At 37.0% G+C, this 22,780-nt stretch overlaps 1 protein-coding gene across 4 annotated transcripts; it reads left to right on the top strand.

Moving 5' to 3' along the window:
- The first annotated feature begins 3,544 nt into the window (after window positions 1–3,544).
- Window positions 3,545–12,433, top strand: upp1 (uridine phosphorylase 1). Of its 4 annotated transcripts, none has more exons than XM_005157923.6 (8): window positions 3,551–3,677; window positions 3,796–3,844; window positions 4,252–4,363; window positions 4,453–4,611; window positions 5,304–5,418; window positions 5,567–5,776; window positions 10,688–10,834; window positions 11,086–12,433. In XM_005157923.6, exons 2-8 carry the CDS (start codon window positions 3,807–3,809, stop codon window positions 11,232–11,234), a joined length of 930 nt encoding a protein of 309 aa, XP_005157980.1. In that variant the 5' UTR covers window positions 3,551–3,677; window positions 3,796–3,806; the 3' UTR covers window positions 11,235–12,433.
- Window positions 12,434–22,780: the final 10,347 nt, after the last annotated feature.

The raw sequence follows: 22,780 nt of genomic DNA, 5'->3' as shown, positions 1-22,780 counted from the left end.
ACAAGATTGTTGGAAAACATTGAATATCTGAGTTCTTCATGCCATCATGGTGTTTTTTTTTTTGTCAGAATAAAGTGTATTTAAGATACATTGCTAATCAACATAGACTTGTAGAAAACTATAACTTATTGTGATTTCTTTCTTATTCTGTTAAATTACATTTATTCACTAAAAGAAGTTCTTTCACACACTTGATTAATGATGCCAAGTGAATTTGGAGTAAAATTATGTAAAAAAAAAAAAATCTGTTAACCAGAACAAACACATGCAAATCTGTATCACACATGTGCTGCTGTAGGACTTACAATTATTCATTGCACACATTGTTACGTTGTACAACCATGACCATCCTCTTTCAGATGTGACTTTATTTAAAATTTTTTTGGAAGATTTTTTATTGGGAATAATTTTTTTTCCTGATGTATTGAGAATGATTGTCCATTGCGAATCTCCAAAGAACCGTGTTTTTCCAAGTAAAATTAAATGTTGAATTTGGACACTTTATAAAGTACACATTGCTCATCAATGTTGGACCATTTTTGCAATTAAACTGCCTTATTGTTTCATAGCATTCATTCAACAAGGTGCAACACATTTTCACATTAGAGCGTGACATTATTACTGCAGCTTTTAGATTTGTTTAGCATTCTTTTTTTTTCTTTTTTTTGAATGATTCCAAATCTCCTTTTTCAACACATCCTAAAGGTGCTCTGCTGTATTTAGACATGGTGACTATGAAGGCCATGCTAGATTAAGTATTAGAAAAAAAGTAGCATCAATACCAATACAACATTAAAAAGTGAACCCAAAAATTAAAATTCTGTTTTTAATTGCTCAACGTAATGTAATTTTAATCCCCAGAGACATTTGTTCATATCCGAAACACAATTTAAAATATTTTAGATGAAATCTGAGAGCTCCCTCATCTTCCAAAGAAAGCAATCATCTCGAGACTTTCAAACTCCAGAACACTTTTGTGGCAAAAAAAGGAAAATATTTGTCAATGTCTTCCATATCAGTTTAAAGTAGGCTTGGGCGATAATACGGTAATATGGTATACCGCGGGATCTAAAAATAGCAATGGTGTCAGTTTCAATATCGTTATATCGTCATAAAAATACAATGCACTTAAATAGGAGACAGGTATTCAATATTAAATATCGTTTATTTAATGCCTACAAATACGTATGCGTGATTGTCATCACAGGAAAGTGTGGAGGAGAGAGGGAGAGGTGAGGTGGCGAGTCGCGCACCAAGTAACCTACAGTTTGGCAGTATTTCTGGTTTTGACCGAACGAGAAGGGAGACGTGGTAAATATGAACTAGAGGTCTACATTCCCACTGCTGTACCGTGGGAGCCGACCACATTTCTTGCGGTGAGGGAGTACATTTCAGAGTAAGTCGCGGCAGCAGTCGGTAAGCCTGGTGTAACTTGAAAGGGAGCGGGCACACAGTCTAACAATATCGCTCCCGAGTGAGCAAGCATGCGAGCAATGCTGTGTGTGTGTGAGAGAGACAGATCGGTGCTATGCGTCGCTTGGTTCTCTCTCTCTCTCTGTGTGTGTGAGAGAGAGCATCCCACGCAGAAGAATACAAACAAGACAAACAGGTGACCGCGAACCAAAGGGTCATACGGTATTCAGTTTCTGAATGTTTTTTTTGTGCACAAATTTGCTCTTGAAGCTTCGCATGATTACACTTGAACCACAGAAGTCTCATTGAATGTGAAATGTTTTGACTGTTTCAGTTGTTTTTCTGGACATTTGGACTGTGTCCGTCAATGGAGAATAAAGGAGGTCTCGAATTTCATCTAAACATCTTAATTTCTGTTCTATGGATCAAGGAAGCTCTCGGGATTGGAATTGCGATAAGATAATTAATAACAGTGTATTCGCCATTTTGAGGTGAACTAACCCTTTAAAAAAATCTTTGTTCCCCTCACTGATCTACAGATGGTCTTGACCACATCTGTATGGCTAAGTGCTCTGAACTGCTGCCATATGTCATTGCCTAATGTCATTCTGCATTAAGTGGTTGGCATACCTAATAAAGAGGCCAGTCAGATTAGGCTACATATTCAGATAAAAGAAAAGGGGTTCAAGCTTCAGAACAATAAAATAGTAATAGCTCATTATGTTTTCTACAAATTATAATGTGTCGCATTCTTACCGTGATTTACAGAAGTCACCCAGCAAGCTTTCATTGTAACAATTTTTATACAAAAAAACGACAACTTCATTCAATAATTTTCTTGTCGGTTTAGTCTTTATTAATCCGGGGTCGCCACCACTGAACTGCCAACTTATCCAGCTCGTTTTTACTCAGCTCATGCCCTTCCAGCTGCAACCCATCTCTGGGAAACATCCACACACACATCCATACACTCATACACTACAGACAATTTATTCATTCATTTTCTTGTCGGCTTAGTCCCTTTATTAATTCGGGTTCGCCACAGCGGAATGAACCGCCAACTTATCCAGCAAGTTTTTTACGCAGCGGATGCCCTTCCAGCCGCATCCCATCTCTGGGAAACATCGACACACACATACTAAGGACAATTTAGCCTACCAAAATCACCTGTACTGCATGTCTTTGGAGTTTGGGGGAAACCGAAGCACCCGGAGGAAACCCACGTGAAGGCAGGGAGAACATGCAAACTCCACACAGAAACGCCAACTGAGCTGAGGTTCGAACCAGCGCACCACTACTGCATCGCCCCAAAACGACAAGTCAAGCATATTTTGAAGAATGATCATTTAACAACATATTTAAGGATCACAGCGCAGTTCTATACAGCTTAAAGTGACATTTAAAGGCTTAATTAGGTTAACTGGGCAGGTTAGAGTAATTAGGCATGTTATTGTACAACGATGGTTTGTACTGTAGACTTATCGGGAAAAAAGATAGCTTAAAGGTGCTAATAATTTTGACCTTAAAATGGGTTTCAAAAAATTAACTGCTTTATAAACTGCTTTTATTCTAGCCGAAATAAAACAAATAAGACTTTCTCCAGAAGAAAAAAATATCAGACATACTGCGCAAATTTCCTTGCTTTGTTAAACATCATTTGGGAAATAGTTAACTTTTTTTTGCACAAACCATCAGGAACATACATACTACAACACAATATAAAAGGTGAACAAAAAACTAATTAAATAATGGTAAAAAATGAATACAAAAGATAAATAAAATAAATCCAAAAAGGATAATGTACAACATTTTTTACATTCAATGAAATAAGAATTAACAGGGGAATCAAAACTATTATAATGATTCATTCATATCTCAGATTTTTGCCAATAAAACAGAGATTAACAACATAATCAAGATTTCTGCTATATCTGTCAAATAGCCGGCTTTTGCGTATTGTTAATGACGTCAGTACTCGCACGCACACCGGTATCCAGCCTATAGAAATAATTCTCCACCCCGTCGGTATGATGGACTTCTCAACAATCCAATCTGCTACTTGTATTAGCCTGTTTTTTTTCCGCTGGAGGCGGGGTTTGTGAAAAACACACGAAGCTCGTGTAGCGCTGTCACGTTCACGTAGACCAGAGCACTGTGCCGGATGTTTCACCGCAGCAGCAGCAACTGACCGACACTGACGATTTTTAATCAAGCAACCCTGCCAGTGGACACTAAATCAACCGGTCATAAACCACAATCACACGGTAATGAACAATTCTCACTGGAGTGCTTTCTATCAAAGTAATTGTCTGACAAAAGTTGTGCATGGGTTAAGGTTTTTTTTAGCGTCGAATAGTCAGTGTCTGTTGATGTGCCATTCAGGAAAACAGAAAATGCCGCTGGGTGAAGAGAAAAACGGAAAATGCGACGGGTATGTAAAAAATCTGTCTTTTCCTCAATGTGAATGGACCTTCAGTCCTTCCGTTTGGTATGTCATTCAGTAATGTATTAAAATACTTTATATAGATAGGTTACGCAACTCAAAGCATTGTAAAGCACAGTGCCTAGATGACACTTGACATTTTGATGCAATTTAGTTTCATCAGCATGAGTTATTTTCACTCTTGTGAGAAACGACAAAAAAAAAAAAATGTTTCTCACAGTGCCCTTTTCCTGACCCTTGGGTTACACATACAGTACAGTAGTGATGAATATTACATTATGGTGTGTGGTTAAAGAAGTGTTACTTCATGTTGTCGCAATACATTAACCACAATAACCAACAGTTAACCTGTTTTATATCATTTATATTATATATAACACATTTTCAATGCACAGGTCAATATATGTAAACAATCCACACTTGGACTCTATGACAGATGACATTCTTTATCATTTTAACTTGGGAACATCCACTCATGATTTGCCAAAGATGTTTGGGGATGTCAAAGTAAGTTTCACTTCCTTTTCATGCTCTGTAATCCTGAAATGTGTCTCATCAAGAGTCTCTGTTTAACTTGGATGTACGTTTTGTCTCAGTTTGTGTGTGTAGGGGGAAGTCCATGGAGGATGAAATCTTTCACTGAATACATTGCCAAAGAACTGGGACTGGTGGACCCCAATGCAGAATACCCAAATATATGTGCAGGAACTGATCGTTATGCCATGTACAAAGTGGGACCTGTGTTGTCTGTCAGTGTGAGTGAACTCTCCACATGCACATTTACCATACATTTGGAGTTATACTTTTTATTTAGAAATGGATTAAGCCGTTTTATTAGTATTAAAATATTGTTCCTTTTGAACTTCGTAGTAATCAAAACATACTAAAGAAGTTTGTCATTATTATAAAAACTAATATAAGAGGTGTATAATGCTTAAAATAAATGTTTATGAAGCAGCAAATCAGCAGATTAGAATGATTAATGAAGGATCACTGTCTCTAGGTTTGTTTACATATGTTAATTTTCCTCAGCTGGAATGGGTTAAATCAGAATTCAGGTTCAGAAGTTTATATATTAAAACAGAAACAATTACCATTCAAATATGTTTTTTTATGAGTGAACAAATCCTTTATCATAACAAATTTAAACCATTTTAATAAAAGTAATAAAGTCTTCCTTCTAAAAAAGTGTGTGTGTGTGTGTGTGTGTGTGTGTGTGTAAAAAGATTCCTTTTTCCTAAAAAGATTTGGGTTCCTTTGTAAAAGAAAAGGAATGTGGCATTTTAATACTAATTTTGAAGTGATTTCAAGCCAAAATAAAACTTAAGCATAATTCTTTTTAACAGCTTTTGCAATTGACCCTTTGCTGCAGTTTGATTGACAGACCATACTACGATGACAGCCAGTGTTTTTTGAATATTTACATTGAATTTTCTTTGTGTTCTAGCATGGCATGGGCATTCCTTCAATCTCTATAATGCTACATGAGCTCATCAAGCTGCTGTATCATGCTCGCTGCACTGATGTCACCGTAGTGCGCATTGGAACTTCAGGTGGAATAGGTAGACTGCTTTTACCATTTAACTGCTTAATTAAAAGGGTGTTCCCTAGAATTCCAACAGACCTAACCCTGATGTTGTAAACCTTGGGATTTTTTTCTGAGTCATTTCCTGTTTTGTTTTTTTTCTTCTTCTGTCTTTCATGTGTCAGGTTTGAAGCCAGGGACTGTAGTGGTTACCAAACAATCAGTGGATTCTCTGTTCCAGCCTCACCTTGAGCAGACTATTCTGGGTAAACCAGTGGTCAGGAGCACAGAACTCGATAAGGAACTTGCCGAGGAGCTGCTTCAGTGTGGAAAAGAGCTTGGAGAGTTTGAGATCATCATTGGAAACACAATGTGCACTCTTGACTTCTATGAAGGTAGTAATGTCTTTGAAGACAAATGTACAAGAATTGCTGCTTACAGTTTTAAAATCCATGTACTGTGAATGATAATCCAATGAAGAAGAGAAATGCAAAACAAGCAGGCAATAAACAATCAGCTATTTCAAATAAATCAATACATATGTTTATATAAGAGCTTATTTCTCAGCTGGTATAGTGTAGAGCCCTTTGGATCTGCTTTGAAACTGAAATTTGGACTTTTAATCCTTCATCTATTTGCTCATGGATTCACACATGCACAAATTCCCAGTGTATGGATCTGAGATGTCACAGTTACATATTAGTCATTGCATTTAGTCATTAAATGATCAGTCATAGATTCTTTTTACAGTCCTAGCCTTTTATTTTCATTAAAAGGATTTCTTCTTTGGCAAGGATGATTGCTCTTTGAGTGCCATTTGCACATCCTGTAATCTCATGACAATGTCACCGAAGCAGACACATCTTGTATTATTAAAGTTAATAAGTAATCTTGTTTAGACTCAGTACAGCAACTCAGTCAGTGAAGGTCAGTGAACATTTGGCTATTGGCTTGAGGTTTAGTCATTTTTTGACAGGATGAAACACCTCACAGAGGTGAGTTACTTGGCTGAGCTGTGCATAATAAAAGATTTGTTTAAAAAACAATTTCTATATTAATGCAACCACTATTTTGTCTGATTTGGCAAGTACATTGTTCTTTTACTCATCCACTTGCTAATCGAAAAAAGGTTCTGCATCGATTCTGAATTTGTCTATTGCATTGCCAATCTCTCTTGAATCCAATCTGAGCTTAGTTTTTACCACCAGATAGAGCTGAATACTTTACAAACATTCACAATCTACCCCATACCACTTGAACGTAAAAAGCAATCATTAATAAAGGCCATGATTTAATAAAAAGTTTAAGTGAAATGCAAGAATGTTCATAGTGAGCTGTGTTTACATTAATAGAGTGTATTAATTAATATGAATAAATTACTGGCCTAGTGTGCTGTTAACATCCATGCTCAAAATTGATTCCAGAAGAATTTTGATGCATTCTAAAAATTGATCCAAGAAGCACATTATATTGATTTATTGTCCCAGCCATAATATAGGAGCGATATCACATGAGTTCACAGCAGTGCTACTCAAGTAACGTGGCATTTATACGACGGTTTGACAGCATAAATACGTAAAGAAAAATTAAAAACAACCACAGAGTGCCTCAAAAATCCCTTTTGTGTGAGAAAGTTGAGGAACTAGTTTCTAGTTTTTAAAGTAAAATGTATTAACAGCTGGACAAAAGTTGTTGCCAATTTTAAAAATGTCACTTTAAAACCATTCTTTTAATTATTTTATTGCATCATGTATAATTTCCTTTAAACAAATAAGGAGAATTTACGTGTTTGCTCCGTTACAGTATTGTAGCCTTTCTGGCTAATCATTATATAGTCTCATTACCATCTGTTGGCTGAACAATGTAACTAGAATTTTCAATCACTATAAGCACCATTAGGCAATAAACAGTCCTTTGAATAAATTCTACTGTAATTTATATCAAATCTCATTTATTGAACAATAACTTTTAACAAACAACAATACAATTATGAGGGGCTACAATGGCTACAAAAGTTTTTATGCAGCATAATGTATGTTCACACAGGCGCACACACACAAGTAAAATGTATAATTCAGTATTTAACACTTTAACATTTTTCTCAGAAATTATATTTTTAAAGGTGCTGTTGAATTTACATCAAATGCCAGTAACAACCAAAGTAATCCATACATAGAAATAACATAAAACTAATTATTTCAGAATTAGGCTAATTTATTTAAAAAAATTAAGGCCATAAAGTAGTCAAAATCTCTATGGTTAGAGAGCAAACCTGCTCATCAGAGTAAATTAATACTAGCGGCTTCAGTCACAACACCTAAAAAAGAAAATAAATCTGTTTAAATAACCCAACAAAAAAATAAGAACTTAAGATCAGAGTTGATAAAGGAGACCAACAGAATCATCAAGGTTTTTAGTCGATGATGAAACAATCATACCTGAGCAATGCATGTGACTCCATTGTCCAAACAATAGGTCTTCTGAAGCAGTCATTATCAAAAAATACAAATTGTTACAAAGTGTTAAATACATCTCAATAGTTTTTGTCTTTTCATTGCTATTACTCATAACAAATCTTTCAGAAATGTTTTGTTTTATTTGGATTTTTTGCCACAATCTTTGTCAATTTTATTACACTAGCTTTTATTGAAACACATTCACCTCGTTAAAATCATGATGTGTTCAAAATTTCAAACAATATAAAGACATGCGTTAAATCCCAAAATCTGCTGTAATTCCTAAAGGCAGGGAATGAGTTCTGAACCCCACTGACATGTCGGAAGTCCCATTTCAGTAACAATTGAAACATATTCAAGCAGGCACTCTTCTTATAAATAAACATTTACATTTACATTTAGTCATTTAGCAGACGCTTTTATCCAAAGCGACTTACAAATAAGGACAAGGAAGCAATTTACACAACTAAGAGCAACAATGAATAAGTGCTATAGGCAAGTTTCAGGTCTGTAAAGTCTAAGAAGGGAAGTATTAGTAGTATTAGTATTTCTTTTTTTTTTTTTTTTTTTGGGGTACAAGTGATTTCTTCCCTCTTTGGGATGGAACCACGAGGCGACGTTCATTCACAGAACGCAAGTTTCTGGAGGGCACATAGATCTGCAGAAGTGAGAGCAGATAAGAAGGAGCAAGGCCAGAAGTCACTTTGTAGGCAAACATCAGAGCTTTGAATTTGATGCGAGCAGCAACTGGCAGCCAGTGCAAACGGACTAGCAGCGGAGTGACATGTGCTCGTTTAGGTTCATTAAAGACCACTCGTGCTACTGCGTTCTGGAGCAGTTGAAGAGGCTTGATAGAGTTAGCTGGAAGCCCAGCTAGTAGAGAGTTGCAGTAATCCAGTCTGGAGAGAACAAGAGCTTGAACAAGGAGTTGAGCTGCATGTTCAGATAAGAAGGGTCGGATCTTTCTGATGTTATAGAGTGCGAATCTGCACGATCGAGCAGTTCTAAATAAACCACATATCACATTCCCAAACATACTTTATGTGGTCAAAAAGCTGCAGTATTTGTCAAACTATAGTGGTTTTAGCCCTCTGCTTGGTACTCTCTGCAGGCGGAGTGATATACATGATTGTGTAGCTGCATCATAACTATAATTACTAAAATATCACACCGTTTTCACCATTTCAGATTTGAGAACCAGAATGAACTGTTGTATAAATATAAAATATTATATACATACAGGGCTTGATATTAACTTTTTTGATCACTAGCCACTAGTAGTTATCCAACGTTACTAGCCACAAGTTTGTTGCTGGGAAAATATATTTTATATGCTTAAATATGACTTTGACATGCTAAAATTACTTGATTTCGATTTTGTGTTATGCCCACAAGCCTCCTTGTTTAATTTTTTTGTGATTTGTGATGAGCATGAGCAAATGTGTTGTGGTTTCATAGTGTTGCATTGCATTTAGTTTTATTTCACGTAACTTTTTAGGATTTACCAATTTTTTCCTTCGCCACACCAAACTTTTTATTCAATAGAAATAAAAAAAAAGTTATTGACATTTAAAAAGAAATATTCTCATGTATCTAAAAATATACACTACTGTCTTTTCAGGCTAAAGGATAATCGTGTGCACACGGTTAACGTTAAACTCATTAATAATTTGTTCAAAGAATGGTTAAAGCGTAAGCGGCAACCCCAGCTGCATACAAAAAACCTTGAGCTCTTGAAAGTAGCAGGACTGTGCATGAATGAGCTCCGCTTTTTCCAGTCTATTTCAAGAGAACCAATTGCACCAGTTGTATTTCCAGACACGGTTGCTTCGCGCAAAGAAACATGCGCGCAGGAGCTTTTAAGCACTTGCGTGTATCACATCAACTGTGTGCGCAACACCATCGTCAGTGAATGAGGATCGCCTGTGTCTTACCGTGTGCCTGATCATCCTCTCATTCGGTATTCACATGCTTCCTTTGTAAAGCACGAACACTTATCAATCATGCTGCTTCCTGATTCTAAGATTACATTTGCATGCATATTTGCAAAAAGTTTGTAACAAAAATTTAAATCTTTAGTGACAAAGCAACACTGCCATTTAAAAACTTTATTTTAACCAGACAATGTGGCTAGTGGAAGTGGCTGACTAACCTGCTTCAGATGAAATATACCCGCATTTGGCGGACTGGCTTGTATTAATGTCTAGCCCTGTATTCATAACATAATTTTCAGTACACAAGCATCACAATAATTTAGGTTTTTTACACATATTTTTTTTTAAGCTCAAATGTTTTAAAAGTATGTCCAATTAATGCTACCAGCAGGTTTTACAAAGTGTATAGGGTCAGTTTACAAACTCAAACCTCACAAATGGTCTGATAATAAAGAGAAGTAAATTAACAAACTGACCACCATTGACTTCTATTATGTATATCAGTGAGATTTATACAAATGTTTTAAAAATAAGCTTTCTGCTCACAAAGACTGCATGTATTTATTCTTAAATGCAATAAAAACTGTTAAATTTTAAAATATTATTGCAGTTTTTAAGTGTTTTCTTAACAGTTTCAGTTGTTATTTCTGTGATTCGGATCTTTATTTTCAGCATTATTACTCCTTCAGTAATAATGTGTTGTCTTCAGTGTGACATGATCCTGCAGAAATCAGTATAATATATTGATTTGCTGTTCTATTATGATAAACATATTTCCGGGGCAAACTCATTAATAATGATTCTTTACATTTTCCTGCTTCACAGTATTGTCTAAACTGTGATGCATGTAACTATTTTTATAATACTTTGAAAATAAATTCAGAATAACAGCATTTATTTATGTGTGTTTTTACAGGTCAAGCTCGGCTGGATGGTGCCTTCTGCTCATACAGTGAAGAAGATAAACAGAACTATCTTGCTGAAGCCTATGCTGCTGGGGTTCGCAATATTGAGATGGAATCATCTGTGTTTGCTGCCATGTGCAAACTGAGCAATCTTCGAGGTATGTGTCTTCACATTAATCAGCAATTTTCTCTCATTTTCAGTAAATTCTGCTTTAGGTTAATACAGATGGGAACAAGTTTTCGCATTTGAAAGGCGTAGTACAGGTGATTTTTATTGCAGTTGATATGTGAAGGTTTTACTAGTTTAACCTAAGTTTTACTGTCACACATTAAGCCTGCTGATGGATGATGTTTATTGTGGATGAGGTCATGTGGCAGTAAGAAGAACTTTTTTTTCCTGTTTTTCCAGCTGCGGTTGTGTGTGTGACACTGCTAGACAGGCAGAAAGGAGATCAGCTGACCAGCTCTCATGAAGTCCTAAATAACTACCAGCAGAGACCACAAGCCCTGGTTGGACATTACATCAAAAAGAAGCTAAACATCTCTAAGAAAAGCTAGTTCGCAAAATAGCTTTCCAAGCCAACATAGCACTATAGTGAAGGTAGGGATCAGTATGGTGCAGCTTAATCAAGAGATTCTTATATAGATATATATAGAAAAGAAAGAGTCTTTTAGAATTTGACTGGTTTTATAAAAAGTGACCAAAGTAACAGAAATGCATTGTCCTACAGGCTAACACTTCTGTGTGAAACTTCATGAATGTAATACCTTAATTTACCATTTGTTTTGAAATGGTATGTTTTACCATTTTACCAAATTATTAGCTGCTTTTGCAATGTCAGGCTGAATGGTTCTAAGAACAGTCTGGTACTGTTAATTTCTTAATTCCACGTGAGCTGAGAATGATGCAGCATGATTGCAAACTCTTCTCTGCCCAGAAGTAAAGGCAGAGTAAAGCTTCAACACACTGAATGCACTTATCCGTTAATTGATTTTAGAAAAAAGCAGTGCGTTGGGGTCTCATTTATAGATGTGGGGTAAAACTTGGGTGTAAATGTGCATACGTTAGTGATGGCGATCACAAATGAATTCGAATCTTCTAAGCCAGTGGTTCTCAAACTTTTTTTTACCAAGTACCACCTCAGAAAAAAAAATTGTCTCTCCAAGTACCACCATAATGACCAGTACTGAAATATAGCGTTGTAGGTCTAATTAAGCAGCTACAGCTGTGCACAGTTTGAGGCACATTGCAAACGAGGCAGATTAATTCCTATTATTAAGAATATGTATTATTGTCAGCCACTTTAAACATTATAAATAGTTTGAACATTAACTGTACTTGCAGGTAAAAACAAACAAACAAAAAATACATTTAAATTAAAATGTGCTTTTACAAGTTCATTAAAAATGGCACTGTTCTTAAAAAGTAAAAAGTAAACTGCTGTACTTAAATTTAAAGTACTAACATAGTAGCCTATTCATTAAAACCTTGAAATGTTGTTTGGACCTCATAAATATAGGCTATATGTCATATTTATGCACTTTCTAACAAATCTTGAAATATATGTTATATGTACATATGACAGGGTTCATACAGGCACAGCCTTATGGAAATCAAGGACTTTTAAGCACTTTTTTCAGCACCTATTTTTATTTACAAGACTGACACGCTATGTGTTGAACACCTGAGATGTATTCTCAACAACCCATTTTAACATTGCATAGGAATTCATACAAATAAAAACCATTAATAATAATAATAATAATAATTAATCATATATTAATAATATAAAAAACCTGCACTAAATGCTTGTGAATTCTTTTTTGTACTCAAGTAAAAATACAATTACACTGCTAAAATAATACAGATTTTAGTAAATAATACTAATATTAGGTAAAAGTACAAAGTACTAGTTAGTTACTTAAAAAAAAATCTTATTTTCATTCTGAAATCACTTTTAAGTGTAAACCTGTTTGAATGGTTTAATTGCTTAAATCCCATAGCTACATGTATAGGAATTTGCACTAACAAAGGAAGTGTGGTCGATTTTTCCTTTCATGAAAATTAATCTTTTTCAATAGCACTGGCAAAACTACCACATACTCTGTAAGGCCATAAAGACACTTTTTGTCCATTTTTTTGAACAATATTTTTAAGCTTTGAAAGGTTTAGTTAAAGTATATGATGAAAAGATTTAAATTTAGCCGTTTATCTACATGTTTTACACTATTTTTCTTTACAATATGGCAAACATGTTTTTTTAAATAGCTCTACATCACATGGAAATTTTATTTTACACTTGATCTTAAACTAAAATAAAAGCTTTACAAAAAAGACAAGTACACTCAGTAATAAAATAAAACAAATTACTTTTGCTTGAGGTATTTGAAATATGACAACACTACATTTATTAAAGCACTGTTTTAAGAGCCTTATTGTTTATTTTGATAAATAAACAATGAGTAACAACAGATTGCTTTGACCTGCAATGCTTTAAGACTGATCAGAATACAGATATTATGTAAAAATCAAACAAATAACTTAACAAAACATTTCTAGCATGATTCTTTTGTCGTAAAGACATAAAGTTCCATCTTTGCTAAAAGTTTCACTTCACAATACAGCCAAATAAGTCAGTTAACATTGTCATTAATCATGTATTGATCTAATTCTAAATATTTTATAGTTTTTGACTAAATTTATTAAAAGGAGCAAATATAAATAATTACTACTTTAATAGCGAAGAGATCGCGATTGTATACACTGAGCACAGACGCGATGATGATGAGAGGACTTGCAGTTCATTTGAAAAAGCCTATTAAGGTGCTCGCATATCTGTTTTAGCGATTAGCGTACATGACTGCGCTCTCATGTTAAAATAAAGCACTTGCGACATTTGCAGAAATGAGTAATTGCGCAATGCCTGCATTTAGCGTCTCCATTCAGACTGTATTTAGAGGAGTGACAGGTCAGAGGCGAGTCAACTTGCTGTCGGGGAGAAGAGAGATCTTTAGATCGTCGAAATGGCAGGAAATGTGTCTACGGTTTAATTACTCTTGCTAATAACATAGACATCTCTATAGTGAAAACATCTGAGAAGCATTATTCCAACAAAAAATATGTTGTTAAGTTGTTTTTTTCTGTCTCTGCAACACAGAAATGCCTTTGTGCTGCCCTTACGTTTCACTCAAAACTAGACGAGGTCGACTGTGATTGGCCACTTTTTACATCAGTCAAATCACCTCTTCAGAATCAATTCTTAAACTTGTGAACTTATGACACAATGCACTAAAATAAGCATTCTAAGCACAGAGCTCCTCGTACACTTCAGGGAACAGCCAATGCTGATCACATCGATGTTATTTTACACATCAAAGGATTAAAAGTGTTAATTGTTTCTTTCATTATTCAGCGATTCTTCTGCGTACCACTAGGAGGAAGCCCACGTTTGAGAACCCCTATTTTAAGCGAATCGTTTAAAACCGTTCACCTCTCCACTAAGCACTTATCTACTAGTAACTTCCTTTTAAACATGCCTGATACCCCATCTGACTCTAAATCAACCAATTTCACGAGTTTTTCTTGTTACTAGAATAGTACACTGGGATTAGATGTGAGAACTGGCTAACCAATAACACTGCGCATGCGTAATTCAGCAGGTGGTGAACCAAACACAAACGGTACGTGACAGCCTGTGACTGACACAACAGCACAGTTACCACCTGAACCAAACTTTTCAACAATTTATTAATGCTGCAGCATGGGTAAACTGAGGGCTTAAATTAGAGGATCTGGCGAAACATACGTTTATTTAATAACAGAAAATCGTTATGGTTTTTATATAGTAAGTGAACCATGCTTCATTTAAGTGTCAAGACTTATTTGTAAGAAACGTTTCAGATTATGGTGATGTTACTCACTGTATATTTTTCATATGTTGAGTTCTAACATGTGAGGACTGTCATTGGAATGATTTTGTTACATTGTAGTGTAAAAGAACCAGTTCATTGAAGGAAAAAATTATAAATTTTTTTGAACCGGTTTATTGAAACAAACCTTTCAAAAGATCTGGTTTGTAGAAAAAATCTGAACTTCCCATCGCCAGTGTATGCCACTTCCAGCACAAAAGTTAATCTTTAAAAAGCAAACTTGATGGGAGAACATGTGCAGGTGTAAGTAAACATATTTAACTTAAATATTGACAAAAATGTAACCACATTAAATCATCATATAAGCCATAATCATTAATATGTTTATTATTAAATTATTCAAATATAAAAAAAATAAATTTGGGCTGCATTCAAAATCACATACTTTCATACTATGCTTCAGTAGTATGCTAAAAACAGCATTTGAGCCGAGTAGTATATCCGAGTTCATAAAATCCAAAAAAAAAAATATGTGAGAAGTACCTGGATGACCTACTACTTCCGGCAATATTTTAAAGTGCACATCTGATGCACGCTATGCTATCCCAAGATGCACTGCGAGAGAATTCATGAATGGGAGGGAAGCGACGCAACTTACGTGGGTAGGTCACGTGATCATGATGTTATCTGAGTCCCATTAATCCTACGCGCATTCATAATGTATAGAATGTCACTTTTTTTACGGTCGAGTTGTAAATTTAAGTTCAAACGCAGTACCTACTGGGTAGTTTTAGCGATTTTGGACCAAGCCATGGTGTTTGTTCATTTTTATAAAGGTCTCAACTCAAATATTTTTAATCCGACCATTGAGCTTTTTTTTTTTTTTGTGGCTGGGAAACCACTGTATTAATGTTCTTGGTGCTGGAGCACATGACGTTGGGCGCTTTTGAGTTGGCTTTTTTTTCAATTGCATGTACATAGAGCGTTCCGTCCAAAACTCAAGACGCAACAGGTGGTAATAACACGAGGCACCTGGTGCACATAAACAGCATGCAAAGGCTCACTGACAAAAGAAACCAATTTAGGATCTGGGGGCAGGTCAACACAGCCTCTATCCGATTCCTGAGGCTCTAGGCTGGTTGTCTAAATTCAAAATTGTTACGATTGGCTAAGATTGCCAGTGAAAATTCAGAAATGCGGCTTACCCAACTGGCTTACTAAGAACCACAGACAAAAAAAATTAAAATTTAAAAAAGGCGCCTTTCACAGAAATGGGTTTTGTTGTGATAGGCATTTTAGACAACCATGCTGAGCCATGTTGATAGAGTGCATGTACGTGATGTGGCCATTGGCTGCCTGTTTCTCCATAGCAGAATTAGCTGAAGCACTATTTCTTTTTTTTGTTATTTAACTAATTAAATGTCAGATAAATAAGTCTTAAAAACAGAAGTATTTGATCTTTATCCATATTGTTGTTTACATACACCTATATTACCAAGGCATTGAGTGGCACGTTTAGATTACATTTTCAAATAGCTCCATCATCAGCATCACAGTGGAAAATGAAGCCTTGTCTATGCTGACTGTAACGGTTTCGCAAAGTGGAGCGTTTAGCCTGATAGTGGAAAAGCAGCTTTTGTTCTTGATGGTTTAATTTGTCTTAAATACCCTATATTTATTATTATTTAAAATGCACTGGATTACAGCAACTTCTGATGAAGTAGTTGTTTAAAAGGGAACAATTTTTTAGACTAAAGAATTGAACAGTTTTAGCTCTCGTTACAAAGGTGTCCAGAGAGCATCTTCAAATAACAGTTAACCTACTTATCTTGCTTATGTTTGTTGTGATATGGTTATGTTACAAACAGATTGTTTGTAAAGTTTAACTGTAATGCTCACAGATGTCATAAATATTGCATAAAACATTTCCCCTAAGTTTTGTTTAAAATGCACTTAATTTTAATCCTGTAACTGTTTTATTATACAGCATGATGATAAATGAACAGATTAAATCATTTAAAATAAAAAGTTATATGGAGTTGTTTTGTCTCATTACATTTTTTTCATGTCTATTGTGCTCACAGTGTATTGTTATAGAGTATTAATTGAAAACTAAACATTGTAAGAATTTAATCAGCTATGATGATTAAATTATTATCATCTTTGGTACATTTGTATGCCAGTTGAAAATGTGCATCAGCTATCTTTGCAAGGTGACATTTAAGGTATAAGGGGCAAAAATAACACCAGCAGGGTTCACTCATGTTCTATTAAATAAATACACAAAACTGTTCTTTACTATTGAAAACTTTTGGGTCAGAATCTTCTACAGTGTAAGATAAGGGCGTTGATCCAACAATCCAATCCTAAGGATGTGCAACTTTTTCTCCTGACGAAGATGCAGTGTAGATCCACAAAACAATGCAAGTGATTCCACCTTATTTTATAGAAATACTGATTGGATGTGTAAAGGCTAATTCAGCTCGCATAGGTGAACACCAACAAACAAGTCTGTCAGAGTTAGTAGGATCAGAGTGTTACACCCTTCGGTGTCTTTTGCAATTGGTTGGAGTTTGTTTCCACCTGACTGAACATGTTCAATCACTGTTTGTTGAATTGTGTGGAATGTCTAAGCAGTGTGATGTGATGTAAGTTTCAAACAAACTCTGATATCATCTGAACAGGAACCAGATAGACTTTACGTAAATGTCTTTATAGCCCTGAAAAGGATCATTTCAGTCATTCATTAATTAATTAATTCATTGTTGTGCTTGGCAGTTGTTGGGGACAGTGTGAAAATGAGAGCGATTATTTTCACAACATTCTATGTCTAATAGCCAATTTGTTTGTTGTCCTCAAATTAATTATGAACCACACACCACAAATAAGATGAAGGTTGTTGTTTTACTGTTGCCTCTTTTACAGATCCTAAGGGCATGGCTAGTGTTGTCTAACCCATTGTCAGAATCAGTTTTATTGCCAAGTGTGCTCACACACACGAGTTTATTTTGGCTACAGAAGCTTCTAGTGTACATAAAGTGACAACACAAAATAAATAAATAAATAAATGTGTGTATATATATATATATATATATATATATATATATATATATATATATATATATATATATATATATATATATATATATATATAAGATGATACACATTAAACAGATGCAGTTAGTCAAGAAATCTGTATGTTGAATTATATGTACAAATTTGTTATAAATATACAGGTTATAAGGTGCTGTGTACAAATGCGAATGTAGAGAGTATTGCATTGTATATTGAAATTAAGTGTTTTGTACAAGTGCATATAAGAAAATTATTGCACATATTTATTGCACAGTTGGGGAATATTTAACTGTCCATGAGGTAGATGGCCTGAGGAAAGAAACTTTTCCTGTGTCTGGCTGTTTTTGTGCTTGGTGCTCTGAAGCGCCGACTAGACTGTAACAGTTAAAACAGGCAGTGTGCTGGGTGCGAGGCATCCAGAGTGATTTTGCGAACCCTTTTACTCACTCTGGAAGAGTACAGTTCTTAAAGTGTAGGAAGGGTAGTGCCAGTGATGTGTTCAGCAGTCCGGACTATTTGCTGTTGTCTACTGAGGTCGGTTTTGGCAGCTGAGCCGAACCAGACGGTGATTAAAGTGCAGAGGATGGATTGGATGACAGCTGAGTAGAACAGTACGAGCAGCTCCCGTGGGAGGTTAAACTTCCTCAGCTGATGAAGTAAGGACAGTCTCTGCTGGGCTTTCTTCACAATAGAGTCTATGTGAATGTCCCACTTCAGATCCTGAGAGATGGTGGTGCCCAGGAACCTGAATAATTTTACCGCAGCCACAGTGCTGTTCATGATGGTGAGTAGGGGGAGTGCAAGAGGGTTTCTCCTAAATTCCACTATTATCTCCACTGTTTTGAGCGTGTTCAGCTCCAGGTTGTTGTATCTGCACCTGCTCTACCTCCTGTCGGTATGCAGACTTGTCACTGTTCCGGATGAGGCCAATAACAGTAGTGTCGTCCACAAACGTAAGGAGTTTGACGGAGGGGCCTTTTGCGGTGCATTCGTTGATGTACAGGTAGAAGAGCAGTAGGGAGAGAACACATCCCTGGGGGGCACCAGTGCTAATGTTGCGATTGTCGAATGTGATTTTGCCCATTCTGACTAGCTTTTGTCTATCTGTCAGAAAGCTGGTGATTGATCGACAGACAGAGCTAGGAACAGAGAGCAGGGTCAGTTTGTACTCGAGCAGTGATGGGACGATGGTGTTAAAGGCAGAACTGTAGGCCACAAACAGAATCCTTGCATATTTCCCTGGTTTGTCCAGATGTTGTCATCCACAGACCGGTTTGCTCTATAGACAAAAACTGTAGGGGGTCGAGCTGGGGCCCAGTGATGTCCTTCAGATAAGCTAGCACCAGTCTTTTGAATGACTTCATGGCCACAGATCTTAAGGCAACAGGTCTGTAGTCACTGAATCCTGTGATCTTTGGCTTCTTCGGGATTGGGATGATAATGGAGCGCTTAAAGAAGGATGTAACTTTGGGCTGTTCCAGTGAATTGTTGAAGATCTGTGAGAAAATGGGAGCCAGCTGGTCAGCGCAGGTTCTCAGACAGACTGGTGAAACACCGTCTGGGCCTGATGCTTTCCTTCTCTTCTGTTTACTGAAGATCAGATGCACATCATCCTCACTGATCTGAAGTGCAGGGGGGATAAGAAAATGGCTGGAGGTGTTGATGGCTGTTTTGGGAGATGGTCCGGGCTGTTTTGATGTGGTGTTGTTGGCTGTGTAGGGAGATGGTCCACGCTGTGTTGATGTGGTGTTGATGGCTGTGTAGGGAGATGATCCGGGCTGTGTTGATGTGGTGTTGATGGCTGTGTAGGGAGATGATCCGGGCTGTGTTGATGTGGTGTTGATGGCTGTGTAGGAAGATGGTCCGGGCGCGGGTGTGAGGTGTCTGGTCAAAGGTGTCAAATCTACAGTAGAACACATTCAGCTCCTTTGCAAGATGATTATTGCTGTCGATGCTGGGGGACAGTGTCTTGTAATTAGTCAAATCTAAGACTCAATAGTCTCACTGTCCCTCAATTCAGTTCTTTTGGCACCCACCTAGATTCAGCGACACTTTGACCTTAGTAAGAGGTGAGGATGCCTCTGTTTTGCTTGTAGAAATCATGGTGATGCATGTAATGTGATAGATCATGTTCCTCCAGTTGAGAGAAGGCTCCATCATGTCAAAAATGTGATGGGTTAGGGACAATCAACAAGTCCTAAATCTGTCCCTTCACAGGCTCTTTTTAGATTTGCCTTAAATGAGTGAGCATCTCTTTATTAGTTTCTCACTTTAAGGCTTTTTCTGTCAATATGTCATGGAGGCAGGCCTACCATGGGAGTATGATCACGCAAAGTGTTTTTTGCATCAAGAGACCTTTTTAAAATTGTCTACTTTTTAAAAATTGTCATGTTTCTGTACCCCAGGAGCCTGATGTTTTGCTGCACAACCTGTTAGTGTTTTGGTAGGAACTTTTAGAGTGCCTGTAGATAGAAAAAAAATGGCAAGTAACTTTCAAGTCACATGAATGAAGAGGCAGGTCCTTCATTTTACTGGTGGAAGATTAAAGTTGCTTGTAACATTTGGAGCTTGCCTTGTGGTGTCATTGGTTTGTTTAGCATGCTTCTAAAGTAGCAAAAACTTTTTAAAATAGGAAAAACAAAGCACAGCAGAGTAATGCACATAGGGTCAACAAGCTTAGTTTGGTGGTAAGCTTTAAAGTGGTATGAGGAAACCTCCACTATGGGGATTTTGTCAGAAGCCAATCATTTGAAAGAGTAATAAAATGAGCCAGTAAAATGCCAATGAATTGGCGACGTCAGCGTACACAGCTGGCATCAATCACAATCATTCGGGAAATACGCTATCGTCGCCGTGCTGGTCATGGCTGCAACACACGACCCCCCAGCCCGTGCTGGAAGCATCTGTTGAGATGACGACATGCTTGGACACTTGTTCTAGAGGCACTCTGACCTATAGAAATGCAGGTTTTGTCCAGGGACTGAGCGGAGTGACAGTCAATCAGTGTGTGCCCACGTGCTATACGCATCTGGGGACCCGATCATGAAGCCAGTGCTGAAGCGGTCTCACATGGAGCAATCGGAGCGGCATGACAGTGGCTGTAGATGCCATATGCTCCATGAACCTCTATATAAAAAAATAATTTCAGAGAGACCACAGTTTTCAAACAGGTCAGCATTAGCTTGGTGCACTCTTGGGAGATTGAGTCCAGCTCCAACCTGAGAAAAGAAATTCTCTGCATAGGGGCGAGCTTGCTCTTTTCTTGGTTGACCTGAAACCCCAACAGGTGGTATTGGAGAACCCGCTTTCTGTGCATATCAATTGATCCTGCAAGTAAGCTATATCAGTCAGTCGTCGAGATAATTCTGTATGAGGATGCCTGCGAGCCGAAGGGGTGCTAGGGCACCCTCTGCAAGCTTGGTGAAAACCCACAGAGACAGAAAGTCAAGCTCGACCCTTGAATGCAAACCGTAGAAGCAGGCGGTGGCATGAAAGAATAGAAACATGAAAGTGTTCGTCCTTCAGGTCTATTACTCTCTTGAATAAATGACGACCTCAGCATTTGCCGGTCACGGCATCCGAATTTACAATTAAAAACGCCAGAATAAAAATAACTATGATCCAGTGCTTTCAGATGCTCTTAAACTGAAGAGTGTGCAAGCACAAATTCCTTAAACACTGAGGAAAAAAATGTATTTAAAATGTACAACAAATACACAAAGTTAAAAACATCCAGAGCTGCTGCAAAAGGCTGCCACATGTAAGGTGCCATCTTAGTGTTTTTTGAAAATAATTAGGGTTTGATTAGCTAAACGGTGCAGAGCTGTAGCCCTCCCGGGGACTCAGTTTGACACGAGTGCCTTACAACAACTGTCGAGACTTGGGGGGACTACCAAAGCATGCATACATTACTTACCGCTACGTGTGCTCTGTTAGCAAACCTGCTTGGAGTTTGGCATCTCAGACTCTCACGTTGTGATTAAACCCTTGCCCAGATATGTGCTTAATTCTTATCACTCCTTTATGAATCCTTTACACTTGCAGGTACCCCCTCCTATCGAGACAGTGCTTTCCTTGCTCTGACAATTTCCTTGCAATCCTACTACAAGAACCATTATTTGAAGTACGCTCCATTTCAGGTGAGCCTGTCTAATTCACCAGTGAGACCATATGTGTTGAATACCCGATGGTAATCCCATTTGTGTTCTCCAATTTAAAGGATTACACCTATGATTATAAACAATCCATCTGCGTTGTGGTGAAAGTGTCGAGTGTGAAAAGCTGAAAGAGTTTTCATAAAAAAAGAAGTTTCATCACGTGCATAAAAACAGCTCATATGCACAGTGTCAAAGCAAACATTCAGGAGCTGGGCAGAAGGAGAGGGATTCTGAGAGCTGAGTGGAAGTGGAGGAATACTCTTCACCAGAATTTCCTCAGTCACACAGTTTAGTTGATGATAGTGCAGATCCACTGTGTTATCAATTTAAACCTTTGTTCTCAAACGAGCATGTGATTAATATCTAAGTTATCAAACGACTAAACAAAGTAAAAGCATACACTTACCAATTTGTGGAGACAGTAAAATCAACACAAACTGGAATCAGATTTAAAAAAGAAAGACTACACCATTCCCAGATTCAAAAACCTTTTGGACAAAAACTGCTCCTTACAAGTTTTCCTTTAGTGTTAGTAGGGCACAGTAATGCCTCATTCAGACTAGCAGCGACTTTGTAGCTGCCCGTTGCTCTGGCTGGCGACCTGCTGCAAAGTCCGGTCTGTGTAGTTATATACAGCTTGAATACAACCGGTCTCTAAGCAAGCTGAGAGACGATCATGTGAGCTCTACTGGTGCTCCTAATGGCTATTGCTCAAGAAAGTTGCTTTTCATCTGCTTAAAGTTGAAGAATTCTCAAAATTGTCACATCACTCGGTGCTGGGTGTGGCATTTTGATAAAGATGCCTATATACCTTTTTTATAGAACGCTAAATTAACCATTATGCTATGTCTGTTGAGCGTGCTATTGAAAAGCATGCTGTGAGTACAGTATGACCATTTACCAGTCTGGAAACTTCCTCAGGCAAGAGATATTTTGGAATAGCAGCATGCTATTCCATCCAGTTTGCGCTTAGTTGGACCATCATTTATTTTTCAACAGGAC

Source organism: Danio rerio, chromosome 16, assembly GCF_049306965.1.
Source record: "Danio rerio strain Tuebingen ecotype United States chromosome 16, GRCz12tu, whole genome shotgun sequence".
Classification (NCBI taxonomy): Eukaryota; Metazoa; Chordata; class Actinopteri; order Cypriniformes; family Danionidae; genus Danio; species Danio rerio.
The sequence above is the reverse complement of the archived record's forward strand: the minus strand, read 5'-3'. Positions and strand labels throughout refer to the sequence as shown.